Source organism: Phoca vitulina, unplaced genomic scaffold (assembly GCF_004348235.1).
Source record: "Phoca vitulina isolate PV1807 unplaced genomic scaffold, GSC_HSeal_1.0 scaffold12, whole genome shotgun sequence".
NCBI classification, from domain to species: Eukaryota; Metazoa; Chordata; class Mammalia; order Carnivora; family Phocidae; genus Phoca; species Phoca vitulina.
The window spans coordinates 4,171,482-4,187,886 of NW_022589715.1; the positions used below are offsets into that span (position 1 = coordinate 4,171,482).

A 16,405-nucleotide genomic window follows, 5' to 3' on the forward strand; every position below is an offset into this window, starting at 1 on the left:
AAAAGTAATAGCACAGAGTAGATAAAACTACACAGTAAGTGTATTTGGAAAATTCTTTTTTTTTTTTTTAAGATTTTATTTATTTATTTGACAGAGAGAGGCACAGCGAGAGAGGAAACACAAGCAGGGTGAGTGGGAGAGGGAGAAGCAGGCCTCCCGCCAAGCAGGGAGCCTGATGTGGGGCTCGATCCCAGGACCCTGGGATCATGACCTGAGCCGAAGGCAGACGCCTAATGACTGAGCCACCCAGGTGCCCCGGGAAATTCTTTTAAAAGAATTTACAACGGAATGTCTAACTGATAACACATGTCTTTCTCAGAATAATTCTCTGCCTTGCTAGAATTCTGTTTATTGACCTCTCCTTAAAAGTAAAGGATAACCCATTTTTTACTTCAAAAAATTTTTATTAGGTATTTTTATTAGGAACATATTTCATATTATGAGGAACATATATGTTAGGTTGAACCATATGAAGATGACACTTTTGAAGGTGAAAAATAGTTGACTACCAGCAATTTCATTTGGTTCTTTCTTTCTTTTTTTTAAGATTTATTTATTTATTTGAGAGAGAGAGAGCACAAGTGGGAGGGGCAGAGGGAGAGAGAGAGACTCTCAAGCAGACTCCACAATGAGCGTGGAGCCTGACACAGGGCTCGATCCCACGACCCTGAGATCATGACCTGAGCTGAAACCAAGAGTCAGATGCTTAACCGACTGCACCACTCAGGCACCTCTCATTTGGTTCTTTCTAATGAAAGCAAAATCAATTGCAAATCTTCTACATCTATGACTACATTTTTTATTAAAAACTTCCTGGCATTGACACTTAAAAAGTTAGAGTACAAATAAGATCTACTTCCAAGTTAGCACAATTTCTAGTACTTACTTAGAGTGTTTCTTTTTTCTTGCAAATAATCCTGAGCAGCTCTTACTATCTGCTGTACAACTCCAGTAACCAGCAGCTGAACAGATGGTGGGTTCCAGGTCAACAGGAGGCGGTGCAAAACACTTAGCAACTCAACACCGATCAGCTATTATAAATTAATACAAGTAAATTTAATTAATCTTAATTTCAAAGGATACATTTACATTATTACAATCTAAGAAAATATGCATGTAAAATAAATCTATTTGGTAGCTAAAATTAATATATATGACTGTGTAACAAGTAAGAACATTAGAACAATCTTGAGAAATGGTCATATTGTATTCCAACACATTTTCAGCCAACAAATTACTGTGGATACTAGGCACTTCCAATAAGTCCCTCTCTCATTCATCTCAGCAACTATTACAAACTTTCACCGCTCACTTTACGTTTCTTTCAGTCTTCCACATCAAACCCATCCAATGAACCTGCCTCAAATTTCAAAGAGGAAGAAAAAAAACTTAACTATAACCAAAGCCACCTTTACCTTTCTCCTTAAGATCAAGTGTCCAGACTCTACCCAAGGCTGATTGATCTTTCCTTATTTGCTTCCTGTCCTATCCTATTTGACCTCCCAAGGATTCTTCAAGGACCTCAATTGTATTCCATATGTCTTCAGCTTCTCTCTCTAGGTAGGTTCCTCTCCCAGTATAAGGAAAACACTCAGGTCTTTCCTGTCTAATTCCCACCCCCCTCCCAAATCCTCTCAGATCCTTCTCTCTGCCTCCATGTCCTCTATCTCTATTGTGCTTTCTCTGGTCCCAGCCCAATGCTTCCAGTTCCCTCACCCCTCATTCACTCCTCACTCTTCCACAATCTGGCTTCTGCCCACCTAAGAAAATGCTCTGTCTGAGGTCACTAGTAACCTTCCCTGGACTCTCTTTTGCCCTAATATACTGGATTCTGGTTCTTTTGAGACTATTGTCTATCCTTCACACTCTCCCTTGCCCTTGTAACTCTGTTCTCTCAGTTCTCCTCCTACCTTTCTAGTAGTCTCCGGTGCTGACTTACTTTCCTCATCTCCATCCTTTTTTACTTTTTGTAATATACTCTCACGTTCCAGTCCCGGCCCTCTTTTTTTCTTCCTTTATTCAGTTTCCCTAAGCCAGTGTAACTCGCTATTTCTCTGGAAATAAAATGAAAAGAGCCTCTTAACTGGCCTCCCTGCCTCCCTTGTCATCTCTTATCAACCAATCTCACAAGGTCGATAAAAGTGATCAAATCTATATATATCATGTTCTGAAATACAAGTTGAACCAGGTTATTCCTCTATTTTAACATTTTTAATGATTCCCTATGACTTTTAAGACAGATTTTAAACCCTTTAACATGCCATACAGGAATCTTTATTATTTGGCTTTTTCCCTGTTGTGCAGCCTCATCTCCTAATAACCCCCATGTGCTCCATTTGTCTCAGCCATAGTAAATGAGAGTAGTGTCCTTGAACTTGTCATGTTCTCTCATGCCTCCCTGTCTTGGGATTTGCTTTTCTCCCAGAGAGGAAAACCCATCCCTCTTGTGCTGCCTCACTAATTCCTCTTTTAAGATTTAATCCAACCATCATCTCCTCTGAGAAGCCATTCCTTACCTTCCTTGATAATGTCAGGGCTCCTCCCCTCTATTTGACTCATAGCTTTACATACACTAGCTCAGCACTTGTCATACCATCCTGATCTCCTGATCCAGGTGCAGGGAGACAGCTTTCGCTATCTATAGCCTCAACCTGTGTCTGATGCAGGACAGGCACAGAGTAGAAGTTGTTGGGTGAATGAATACAATTTTTGAGTCAGCATACTCTGCTGATTTTGAAATTATAGAATCCAACTCAGGAAAAAAAATATAATCCATCCAAGTGTAAAGCAGTGCTTGGATAAACAAAACAATATTGGGTTCAAAAAAAAGCTAGGTAGATGGGTGTGGGATGAATTATGTTAAAACCAAAATGAGCGAGTGTAAACACAGTATTCTCTCTTCATTCACAGATTAAATTTCAAATTTTATAAAAACCAGAAGTTTCTTGCAGTAATCTGTAGTTTAGCTGAGGAACAGCTTCAGGCTGCAAGGCTGGGGTACAAGAAGAGTTCATCAGTGAGTGAATCTTGTAATCACAAAGCATATGCTTTGTTTTATTTTGGTTTTGGTCAGCATCATGTGCAAACCTAATTTTGACATAACGAATGACAGCAACTCTGTTCATTTGTGTTTTATGGAAAATTACCCCTCATGGTAGTGCTGGTGACCAAAAAGATGGCTCTTAGTATGAAAAGAAAAGAATTTCTAATTAAAAAGAATAACAAATCCACCAGTAGATTCATTCTGTAACATGAATAAAGTCCTCTAAATATTACATACAGAAATTAGAAAAAGCAATTCATTAAACTGCTTAGATGAGTAGTTGAGCCAGTGCAAAAAAAATTTCATTAAATGAGAGATAAAACTTTATCATTTAAAAGTGGTATGATTTATTTAATAGCCTTATAAATTACTTCAGGCCTTTATTAGTAGAATCATTAACTGGGGTTGAAGGCATCCCTTAGTTTTTAGTTTTACTTGACTCCCGAGGAACACATCTAAGAAGATACACTGACTACTTCTATGCTGGCTGTGCCTAGGCATCCAACATTCACTATAATGTCTTAGATAAAGTAAAAAATCCTGAATACTTATTATATAATATTTATTTCATATGGGAGAAAATGATCTTAAGATAAATATGAAAACAAAGTGTACAATTTATTATCTGTTATAGAAATAGACTGTACCTGATCTTCTGCAATATGGATTCGGGCATAAGGAGAATCTAGCAAGGTGTGTAAGGCCTGTAGACATGCTGTAACATGTTCAATAGGCTCCTCAGGTCTGGGGGAGCAAAGGAACTGTATACTCACACCTGCGATGTACATAATAAAAACACACGTTTGTCACTATAAAATACTTTGTTGCTCGGAGGTCAGATTTCTTCTCTATTTTTCCTCTATTCTTTCACAGATTACTTTGACGCATACTTAATGCTACCTTAAAGCAGAGTTCAAAATGGTTACCAAAAGCAGCAGCCAAACTTTATAACACAGATTGTGGCTTTGCAGTTAGGTTAATAATCAAATTGAAGAACAGTCGGAGGAAAGATGGCGGAGGAGGAGGGGACCCTATTTCAACTGGTCCCCGGAATTGAGCTGGGTATCTACCAGACCACTCTGAGCACCCACGAAACCAGCCTGAGATGTAAGAAGATCTGGATCTCTACAAGCAGAATATTCGCAGGCGGTTGGTTTTGAGGTACGAAGCGGGGAGCCCTGATGCTGTGGGCAGATATCGGAGGATAAACAGCAGCGGGAGGGTGCCTGGCCGTGGGGATCCTACACCGCCGGTGAGCGACAGCTTTGCGCAATGCGGACAGGGCACAGACTCGCAGACTGGTAGCGGTGGGGAAAGGACTTTAGAGCAGCCCCCGGGGCAGAAACCCGGAGCAGCGGGGTCATGCCTGCGAACTGCAGCCCCAGGGTCGGAAACCCCAGGGCAGCGGGGTCGCACATGCGAACTGGGAGCGGCTGGCGGTTTTAGAAGCACAAAGGGCAGAGCCGTGCCCCGATCTGGAGGCAGGACTGGGAGCACTGCGGAGGGGCACACAACCCAGGACGCTGCAGTTTATAACAGCCCCGACAGAAACGGAGATGGTGTGGCCTGGAGAGCTCACTGAAGAACAGACTGAGATCTCTCTGCTCTGAGGCAGAGGGTTGGAAACGGTCTCTTCTGCTCTGACTCGCTGAAGAGATGCAGAAAGCCACCAGGGAAAGCTGCCAGAGAACAAAAGCCCCAAAAACTGATTCCCCCTGAGCCCATCCCCCACCACAGGGGCACAGGGCAACTCCGCCCAAACAGGGTTGCCTGAGTAACAGTGCGGCAGGCCCCTCCCGCAGAAGACAGACTAGGAAAACAAGAGGCCAGCAACCCTAAGGTCCCAAGAAAACAGGTGCATCTTGCTTGGGTTCTGGTCAATAATTTGGACTCTATATATTCCGTCAAACATCCATCAACAGAATGACTAGGAGGAGGAGCCCCCAAAATAGAAAAGACTCAGAGATTATGACTTATGCTGCAGATTTACAAATGGATACAGATATAACCAAGATGTCAGAGATGGAATTCAGGCTAGCAATTGTGAAGACAATGGCTAGAATGGAGAAATCAATTAATGACAACATAGAGTCTCTGAGGGCAGAAATGAAAGCTGAATTGGCAGAACTTAAAAATGCTATCATTGAGATCCAATCCAATCTAGATAATCTAACAGCTAGGGTAACTGAGGCAGAAGAACGAATAAGCGACCTCAAGACAATATAATAGATAAAAAGGGAAAAGAGGAGGCCAGGGAAAAACAACTCAGAATCCATGAAAATAGAATCAGAGAAATAAGTGACACCATGAAGAGTTCCAATGTCAGAATGATTGGAATCCCGGAGGGAGTGGAGAGAGAGAGAGGACTAGAAGATGTATTTGAGCAAATCGTAGCTGAGAACTTCCCTAATCTGGAGAATGAAACAAACGTTCGCGTCCTAGAGGCAGAGAGGACCCCTCCCAAGATCAAGAAAAACAGGCCAACACCCCAGCATGTAATAGTAAAACTTGCAAATCTTAGAACCAAGGAAACCATCTTAAGGGCAGTTAGGGGGAAGAGATTCCTTACGTACAGAGGGAGGAATATCAGAATAACGTCAGACCTATCCACAGAGATTTGGCAAGCCAGAAAGGCCTGGCAAGACATATTCAGGGCACTAAATGAGAAGAACATGCAGCCAAGAATACTTTATCCAGCAAGGCTGTCATTTAGAATGGATGGAGAGATGCAGAGCTTCCACGACCATCAGAAACTGAAAGAATATGTGACCACTAAGCTGGCCCTGCAAGAAATATTAAGGGGGGGTTCTATAAAAGAAGAAAGACCCCAAGAGTGATATACAACAGAAATTTACAGGGACAATCTATAAAAACAACATCTTCACAGACAACATGATGACAATTAATTCATATCTTTCAATAATCACTCTCAATGTGAATGGCCTAAATGCTCCCATAAAACGGCACAGGGTTGCAGATTGGATAAAAAGGCAGGACCCATCCAAATGCTGCCTACAAGAGACTCATTTTGAACCTAAAGATACATCCAGACTGAAAGTGAAGGGATGGAGATCCATCTTCCATGCCAGCAGACCTCAAAAGAAAGCTGGGGTAGCAATTCTTATATCAGACAAATTAGATTTTAAACTAAAGTCTGTAATTAGAGACACAGAAGGACACTATATCATTCTTAAAGGGTCTATCCAACAAGAAGATCTAACAATTGTAAATATCTATGCCCCCAACATGGGAGCAACCATCTACATAAGCCAACTGTTAACCAGAATAAAGAGTCATATTGATAATGATACGTTAATTGTAGGAGACCTCAATACTCCACTCTCAGCAATGGACAGATCATCTAAGCAGAAAATCAACAAGGAAACAAGAGCTTTGAATGATACACTGGACCAGACAGACCTCATAGATATTTACAGAACATTCCACCCTAAAACAACAGAATACTCATTCTTCTCGAGCGCACATGGAACTTTCCCCAGAATAGACCACATACTGGGTCACAAATCAGGTCTCAACCGATATCAAAAGATTGAGATTATTCCCTGCACATTCTCAGACCACAATGCTTTAAAACTGGAACTCAATCACAAGAAAAAATTTGGCAGAAATTCAAAGACTTGGAAGCTAAAGACCACTCTGCTCAAGAATGTTTGGGTCAACCAGGAAATCAAAGAAGAACTTAAACAATTCATGGAAGTCAATGAGAATGAAAACACATCGGTCCAAAACCTATGGGATACTGCAAAGGCGGTCCTAAGGGGGAAATACATAGCCATCCAAGCCTCACTCAAAAAAATAGAAAAATCCCGAATTCACCAACTAACTCTACACCTTAAAGAACTAGAGAAAAAGCAATAAACGATGCCTAAGCCACGCATTAGAAGAGAAATAATTAAAATTAGAGCAGAAATCAATGAATTAGAAACCAGAAACACAGTAGAGCAGATCAACAAATCTAGAAGTTGGTTCTCTGAAAGAATTAATAAGATCGATAAACCACTGGCCAGACTTATCCAAAAGAAAAGAGAAAGGACCCAAATTAATAAAATTATGAATGAAAGGGAGAGATCACGACTAACACCAAGGAAATAGAAACAATTATTAGAAATTATTATCAACAACTATATGCCAATAAACTGAGCAATCTGGATGAAATGGAGGCCTTCCTGGAAACCTATAAGCTGCCAAGACTGAAACAGGAAGAAATTGACAACCTGAATAGACCAATAACCAGTAACGAGATTGAAGCAGTGATCAAAAACCTCCCAAAAAACAAGAGTCTAGGGCCTGATGGATTCCCTGGGGAATTCTACCAAACATTCAAAGAAGAAATAATACCTATTCTACTGAAGCTGTTTCAAAAAATAGAAACAGAAGGAAAACTTCCAAACTCATTCTATGAGGCCAGCATTACCTTAATCCCCAAACCAGGCAAAGACCCCATCAAAAAGGAGAATTTCAGACCGATATCCCTGATGGATATGGATTCCAAAATCCTCAACAAAATCCTAGCTAATAGGATCCAACAATACATTAAAAGGATCATCCACCACGACCAAGTGGGATTTATCCCCAGGATGCAAAGGTGGTTCAACATTCGCAAATCAATCAATGTGATAGAACACATTAATAAGAGGAGGGAGAAGAACCATATGGTCCTCTCGATTGATGCAGAAAAAGCATCTGACAAAATACAACATCCTTTCCTGATTAAAACTCTTCAGAGTATAGGGAGAGAGGGAACATTCCTCAAGTTCATAAAATCCATCTATGAAAAACCTACAGTGAATATCATCCTCAATGGGGAAAAGCTTAGAGCCTTTCTCTTAAGATCAGGAACACGTCAAGGATGCCCACTCTCGCCACTATTGTTCAACATAGTACTAGAAGTCCTAGCAACAGCAATCAGACAACAAAAAGAAATAAAAGGTATTCAAATTGGCAAAGAAGAAGTCAAACTCGCTTTTCGCAGACGACATGACACTTTATGTGGAAAACCCAAAAGACTCCACCCCCAAATTACTAGAACTCATCCAGCAATTCAGTAATGTGGCAGGATTACAAAATCAATGCACAGAAATCAGTTGCTTTCTTATACACTAACAACGCAACTGTAGAAAGAGAAATTAGAGAAACGATTCCATTTACAATAGAACCAAAAACCATAAGATACCTCGGAATAAACCTACCCAAAGAGGTAAAGGATCTATACTCTAGGAACTACAGAACACTCATGAAAGAAATTGAAGAAGACACAAAAAGATGGAAAAATATTCCATGCTCATGGATGGGAAGAATAAACATTGTTAAAATGTCTATGCTACCCAGAGCAATCGATACCTTCAACGCCATCCCGATCAAAATTCCAATGACATTTTTCAAAGTGCTGGAACAAACGATCCTAAAATTTGTATGGAATCAGAAAAGACCCCGAATCGCCAAGGAAATGTTGAAAAAGAAAAACAAAGCTGGGGGAATCACGTTGCCCGATTTCAAGCTATATTACAAAGTTGTGATCACCAAGACAGCATGGTACTGGCACAAAAACAGACATATAGACCAATGGAACAGAAGAGAGAACCAACCCAGGTATGGACCCTCAACTCTATGGTCAAATAATCTTTGACAAAGCAGGAAAAAACATGCAATGGAAAAAAGACAGTCTCTTCAATAAATGGTGCTGGGAAAATTGGACAGCCACATGCAGAAGAATGAAACTCGACCATTCTCTAACACCATTCACAAAGATAAACTCAAAGTGGACGAAAGACCTCAATGTGAGACAGGAATCCATCCAAATCCTAGAGGAGAACATAGGCAGTAACCTCTTGGACATCGCCCACAGCAACTTCTTTCAAGATACATCTCCAAAAGCTAGTGAAACAAAAGCAAAAATGAACTTTTGGGACTTCATCAAGATAAAAAGCTTCTGCACAGCAAAGGAAACACTCAACAAAACAAAGAGGCAACCCACAGAATGGGAGAAGATATTTGCAAATGACACTACAGATAAAGGGCTGGTATCCAAGATCTATAAAGAACTTCTCAAACTCAACACCCAAAAAACAAATAATCAAGTCAAAAAGTGGGCAGAAGATATGAAAAGACACTTCTCTGAAGAAGACACAGAAATGGCTAACAGACACATGAAAAAATGTTCATCATCATTAGCCATCAGGGAAATTCAAATCAAAACCACATTGAGATACCACCTTACACCAGTTAGAAGGGCAAAAATGGACAGGGAAAGAAACAACAAATGTTGGAGAGGTTGTGGAGAAAGGGGAACCCTCTTACACTGTTGGTGGGAATGCAAGTTGGTACAGCCACTTTGGAAAACAGTGTGGAGGTGCCTCAAAAATTTAAAAATAGAGCTACCCTATGACCCAGCAATTGCACATCAGGGTATTTACCCCAAAGACACAGATGTAGTGAAAAGAAGGGCCATATGCACCCCAATGTTCATAGCAGCAATGTCCGCAATAGCCAAACTGTGGAAAGAGCCAAGATGCCCTTCCACAGATGAATGGATAAAGAAGATGTGGTCCGGGCGCCTGGGTGGCTCAGTTGGTTAAGCGACTGCCTTCGGCTCAGGTCATGATCCTGGAGTCCCGGGATCGAGTCCCGCATCGGGCTCCCTGCTTGGCAGGGAGTCTGCTTCTCCCTCTGACCCTCCTCCTTCTCATGCTCTGTGTCTCTCATTCTCTCTCTCTCTCAAATAAATAAATAAAATCTTTAAAAAAAAAAAAAGAAGATGTGGTCCATATATACAATGGAATATTACTCAGCCATCAGAAAGGATGAATACCCAACTTTTACATCAACATGGATGGGACTGGAGGAGATTATGCTAAGTGAAATAAGTCAAGCAGAGAAAGTCAATTATCATATGGTTTCACTTACTGGTGGAACATAAGGAATAGCATGGAGGACATTAGGAGAAGGAAGGGAAAAATGAGGGAGGCGGAATTGGAGGGAGAGATGAACCATGAGAGACTAGGACTCTGAGAGACAAACAGGGTTTTAGAGGGGAGGGAGGAGGGGGGATTGGTTAGCCCAGTGATGGGTATTGAGGGGGGCAGGTACTGCGTGGAGCACTGGGTGTTATACGAAAACAATGGATCGTGGATCATCACATCAAAAACTGATGATGTATTGTATGGTGACTAACATAACATAATAAAATTAAAAATAAATAAATAAATAAAATAAAATAAAATATGTTAACAAATTGCAAAAAAAATAATCAAATTGAAGGTCAGGAGAGGGAGGCAGCTCCAAGGTCGTGGAGTTGATTAAGAAGATACTCAATTTTTTTTTTTTTTTTAAGATTTTATTTATGTATTTGACAGAGAGATAGAGAGAGAGCACAAGTAGGCAGAGTGGCAGGCAGAGGGAGAGGGAGAAGCAGGCTCTCCGCTGAGCAGGGAGCCGGACGTGGGGCTCGATCCCAGGACCCCAGGATCATGACCTGAGCCGAAGGCAGCCGCTTAACTGACTGAGCCACCCAGGCGCCCCGATACTCAATTTTTTATTTCTAGGACTTTAAAAAATAATACATTAAAAATAAACTTATGAAAATTATAAAATTACTTCTCATTAAATGGTTACCAAACAATTTTCATGTCTACAAAGATTTTGTAGTGGCAAGCTACACAGGCATAATGGATTATCATGGATAACAATTGTTCTTAATTTGCATAAGGATAAGGTCATTGTTTTAGAAGTCTCTCTTATTTTCATGTATGAGATCTACTAATGAGTTCTATAATTTCACCTTACCAACTGTGTTCCTCTTCCCTCCCAGAAAATATAAAAATGCTTAAGAGCCTCATTAGAGTCTTTAATATCTTAATGTTAAAAGAGCATCTATAAAGCAATTATAAATTGAGATTTATTCAAATTTGCTTTAACTTTGCATTTTATTATTTCCTCATAGGACAATCTGTTAAGTGTCAGGTAAAAAGAAAATCTGCCATTGAAAAAGAAAAATGTAGTTTTTTTCTTGAAAATTATTCACTATTGCTCTGTGAGTGAACACGACAGCTAAAATTTTTTTTTTTTTTTAAGATTTTATTTATTTATTTGACAGAGAGAGAGAACACAAGCAGGGGGAGTGGGAGAGGGAGAAGCAGGCTTCCTGCTGAGCAGGGAGCCCAATGCGGCGCTCCAACCCAGGACCCTGGGATCATGACCTGAGCTAAAGGCAGACGCTTAACGACTGAGCCACCCAGGGGCCCTGACAGCTAAAATTTTGAGTATTTAATAATTGAATTTTCCTATTAAAAATTCAGTTAACAATTTAGAAAATGTGTTAAAAAATCCTCCTCTTATTATTCCTTCTCTGGACTGTGGTATATAAAACTTTTCTGTAGCATTAAAATGAAAGATATGAAGGATTTTGGAACATGCCACACCAAAATATGCCTCTTTGGCATATTGCTTATTTTGAGCTGAAGGTACTTGATGAACAGCAAGCAGATGCAGTAAGGGCTCTCTGACCACTTTCCACCTAAAAGCAGGTCATAAAATTTCTCATGAGAAAGGTGCCCTCTCTGTATCAGGAAAAGAAGACCGGGAGTCAGTGTTGAAACAGACTTGTACAAACCTACTAAAATTAGTTTCCCCCATGTATTTCCTAATCCCTGTCCCACAATTTATTGCCCCCAGCCCAAACCCCTTTGTCTGGTCACATCTTCACAATTTATTGTTCTTTGTGTAAAATGGCTTATAAGTTTTTGGGCCTAATGGCTACTTTAGGTTGAAAATATTAAATCTCTATGCTTTTCTCCTGTTAATCTGTCTTATACCAATTTAATTCTTAGGCCAGCCACAGAACCTAAAAGGACAGAAGGAAACTTTTTCTTCCCTACAGATATGAATTTCAGAAGTGACACATCTTGAAATAGATCAATATGACACACCTACCTAAAATCAGATGCATTCTGTCTTTGTTAATTTCCGGCAAAGATTTAGCACTAGGTGTTGCTCCTGATGCCTGGTTTAAACTGACGGGTGTAGCACGTTTCTGTAAGCCAGGTACGGCTGCTGCTTCTGCAGACTCTGAACATGTAAATCCTGTGCTATTTAACCAAAGTGCCACTGCATGGAGAATCGGGGCCCACGAATTCCGGTAGTGAAGTCTAGCTGTATCAATAGTCTCAGGAGTATAAAATGCTCCACCTGTAAAATAATCAAGCCAATCAAAGCCATTACTTTTATTGTAAGTGGTCAACCATTTATCAACAACTAACTTAAAAATACTCATTACTTACTGTCTTAGTTCATTTGGACTGCTATAACAAAATCCGAGACTGGGTGGCTTATTAAACAGCAGAAATTTATTTCTCACAGTTCTGGAGGGGGGGGGAGGTCTGAGATCAGGCTGCCCACACGCTCAGGTAAGGGCCATCTCTCTGACTCACAGCTGTATTCTTATATGGTGGAAGGGCCTAGGGAGCAATGCGGGGTCTTTTCTCTAAGGGTACAAATCCCATTCCAGAGGCTTCACCTCCTGACCTAAGCACTTCCCAAAGGGCCCGCGCTTCCTGATACCATCACAATGGGGATTAGGTTTCAACACACGAATTTGGAGGGGACACAAAATTCAGACCATAGCATGTACAAAAGAGCAATCTGGCCAAAGAGATTCTCTTTATTACAAAGCCACCAAAAGTAACGTCTTTCCTGCAGCCGCAGAACTGGAGGGCCTGTGCCTTCCTCACCAATGCTAGGGTTTCTAGCCTTTCCTCTCCACCTACAGATGCTGCTGGGGATCCTCTACCTTCCTCTACCCTGTGGTCACAGGCCTCCTCTTCACTGTTGCCAGAGACTCCCTAAAACCCTGGTTACCTTCTCTTTCTACCACAGCCAGGGAACTCTGTCTTTCTCTTTCACCCTTCCTCTGCCATTCTTCCTTAACTCCTGTTTTCACTACCAAACTGAGGACTTCCCCATCTGTCCTTGCATACATTGACCAGCACAGCAATAAACTTCATCATAGTTATGCATAATGACTTGTTATGCATGGTTATTTAGAGTACTCTAGCTGATACAGTTGTTATAACAGTGAGAACTTTTTGCTAGGGTTAACAAATGAGCTTAATGCTGTATTTGAATTTATAAATTCAATACAGAGAACATGCCCTAAGTGACAGAGCGCCAAGTTTAAGTCCACAGAAATTTAAAATGTCATTACCACATCTTAAATTATATTATTAAATTATTAATAATTAAATAATTAAATTTAAGGGGTTATACTCACTTTATAAATTTAAGGTGGGTAAGTTACACTATAATATTATTAATTATTATTGTTGCCAGCTTCCACCAATTACATTTTGTTTAATTACTACTCTGAACTCCATAAAGGCAAAACTCTGAATGCAGTACTTACCATCTGGGGGGAGCTGACTAGCAAATTCAGCTGGTAAAGTCAAAAGTGCATAGTCTTTTAATGCCGCCAACCATAGGCGGCTGAGTGTTGGCAGTTCGGGTTGCACAAGTGTTATTAAACTATCTGGTGGTAGTTCATCTATGGTACCATAATCATCATCATCATCATCAGTACTTTTCATTGCTCTTTTTGGCTTTGACTCTGCTTCCTTCTTAATATTCATAGCAACCACATATACCTAGTAAGATATTTAGGAGAAGGAAATAACAAGGCATAATATTAAGAGATGATAAAATCTAAGTTGCTATGATTATACAATTGAATTATTGAAAGTAATTGAGTATAGACACTGAAAAGTCTATAACTTCATGATTTCCTGACAACCTCCAAAGAATAATTCTACCTGCTTTGGAGACAATCTTTTTTTTATCGATCTGACTTCTGACTATTCCTCTCAAAAAATATTCCTTCAGCAGGGTTCTCTGAAATTTTTCTGGCTTCTCTTGTTATACTTTACAAAGCCCCCTTTTATGTGTGGTTTTTTTTGGTCATAGGGTATAACTTCCTGTTTACTGCCTCCACTTTCACAGACTTATTAGATACAATCAGACAGCATTCAAAGAAAAAGGCTGGAGGGGGATGGGAGAAGGGCCAGAGAAAGGATTTCCATAAATATCCTTCTAACCTCTTAAGTGATATTTAGCAATCTGGCCTTTATAATAGAGAGTTGAGCCAAGCATATAATTTACTAGTCACATATATATTATCTGTATCCTTTCTCTCCACTTAGTAAACCAAAAAGATGTATAATAGCAACTTCCTAAAACATAATTTTAAAGATTCTTCTTTGTTGCAGTTATTTTTGTTTTTGTTTTTGTACATACATTTAGGCTTTGGCAATTGGTATAGACTGAGTACAGAATATGAGGCAGAAGTAGGTGAAGGTTTTACTTCATAGGCAATGGGGAAGGGAAGAGGTCACTGCAGGATTTATAGATCAGATATTATGTATTTTTTCTGAACTTTTAATTTTATTTTAAAATTATACCACAAAAAGTTTTGAAAATGAGTTTAAATTACTCATAATCCCAATTTCCAGGTTACCATATTCTATCTTTATAAATTGTAATTTTGTTGTACAAAGAATTTTGTATTTAATTTTATCTATTAACATATCATAAGGTTTTCCCATGAAATGCTAGTCTTCATAACCATAACTCTTTTTTTTTTTTTTTTTAAAGATTTTATTTATTTATTTGACAGAGAGAGAGACAGCGAGAGAGGGAACACAAACAGGGGGAGTGGGAGAGGGAGAAGCAGGCTTCCCGCGGAGCAGGGAGCCCGATGTGGGGCTCGATCCCAGGACCCTGAGATCATGACCTGAGCCGAAGGCAGTCGCTTAACCAACTGAGCCACCCAGGCGCCCCCATAACCATAACTCTTAATGGCTGTAGGGGATGAGCCACAATACATCTAACAATTTCCCTACATTGAAATTTTATATTTACTTCTGATTCTTTACTTAGCATTGGGAATCTTAACAAGACAAGATATAATTTTCAAAGGCAAAAGGTGTACAGTTCTTCACATTATAAATAATGTTCCAAGTAAAGCTTTTTGTAAACATTTCCTTCCTGTATTTTGGATATTTTTCCCTAAGATAAAGGCCCAGAAACAGAATCATTGCATTAGTGATTACAAATATTTTTACGGCTCTGAACAGACCCTGCCAAAACCTTTCTAAAAGGTTCTAGAATTTACACTGCTACTTGCAATACAGGAGAACATATTTTTTAGACTTCTTTTTAAACAATGTTTAGCTTATCTTTCTTATTAGATCTTACACAAGAAAAATAGAAAAATCAGAAGTATAAGTAAAATGAAGAAAATGAGAAAATACCATTAGTATTCTAAACATGTTGTGTATACATAGTCTTTTAAATAATACTGTGTTTGTGAATAACTTTTATTTTTTTAATTAAAATTTTTTTTTAAAGATTTATTTATTTGAAAGAGAGAGAGAAAGAGAGCATGCGGTGGTGAGGGGCAGAGGGAGGAGAGAGAGTCCCAAGCACACTCCCCACTGAGTGTGGAGCCCAACACAGGGCTCGATCTCATGACCCCGAGATCACGCCCTGAGCCGAAACCAAGTCAGACGCCCAACCAACTGCACCCCAGAGGCATCCCTGTGAATAACTTTTAACCCAATTTTCGATTCACTTAATTCCATCATCTCTTAGGATCAAGACATACTTTTAAGTTATTTCCATTTTTCTGAGAGAAAAATAAACATCACAATAAACATCATCAGCAGAGTCTTTGTGTATATCCTTAATATTCCTTATGATAAACTGGTCAGCTAATGTGTGGTTTTAGTAAGTGTTTTGATACATATCACCCTTTAGAAAAATTTTACTAATACTATTATTCTAAAAATGATGTTAATTTAGCTGGGAAATGTTTCTATATTTCTTCCCCCCTCCCATATGTTTATGTGTAGTTTTGTTTCCTCTCTGTGAACTGTCAATTCATATTCTTTGCCCAAAATTTGCATTTTAGAATGATTATTCTGAGAATCTGAACAGTAACAGCTGGAGGTGGAGGCAGGGGAGACTAACAGTAGAAAAAAACTAGGATGCAACTGCATAGACCAGGTAACAGATGATGAGGACTCAAACTAAAAGCAGGGGTAGAAGAGAGGAAGTATTTATTTATAGATATGGAAAAGGTATATATAATCTATTGCTAAATTTTTTTTTTTTAAAGATTTTATTTATTCATTTGAGACACAGAGATACAGAGAGAAAGCATGAGCAGGGGGAGAGGAAGAGGGAGAGGGAGAAGCAGGCTCCCCGCTGAGCCAGGAGCTCAATGTGGGGCTCGATCCCAGGACCCTGGGATCATGACCTGAGCCAAAGGCAGATGCTTAACCATCTGAGCCACCC

General features: G+C 39.6%; 1 protein-coding gene across 1 annotated transcript in view; it reads right to left on the minus strand.

The window, feature by feature from the left end:
* Positions 1-16,405, minus strand: part of HEATR5B (HEAT repeat containing 5B) — a 109,433-nt gene that overhangs the window by 15,072 nt on the left and 77,956 nt on the right. The window contains exons 28-31 of the mRNA XM_032410292.1: positions 13,461-13,698; positions 11,993-12,247; positions 3,691-3,818; positions 887-1,031 (exon numbers count right to left, since the gene is read on the minus strand). Of these exons, the coding sequence (XP_032266183.1) occupies positions 887-1,031; positions 3,691-3,818; positions 11,993-12,247; positions 13,461-13,698 (766 nt within the window). The remainder of the gene's footprint in view (positions 1-886; positions 1,032-3,690; positions 3,819-11,992; positions 12,248-13,460; positions 13,699-16,405) is intronic.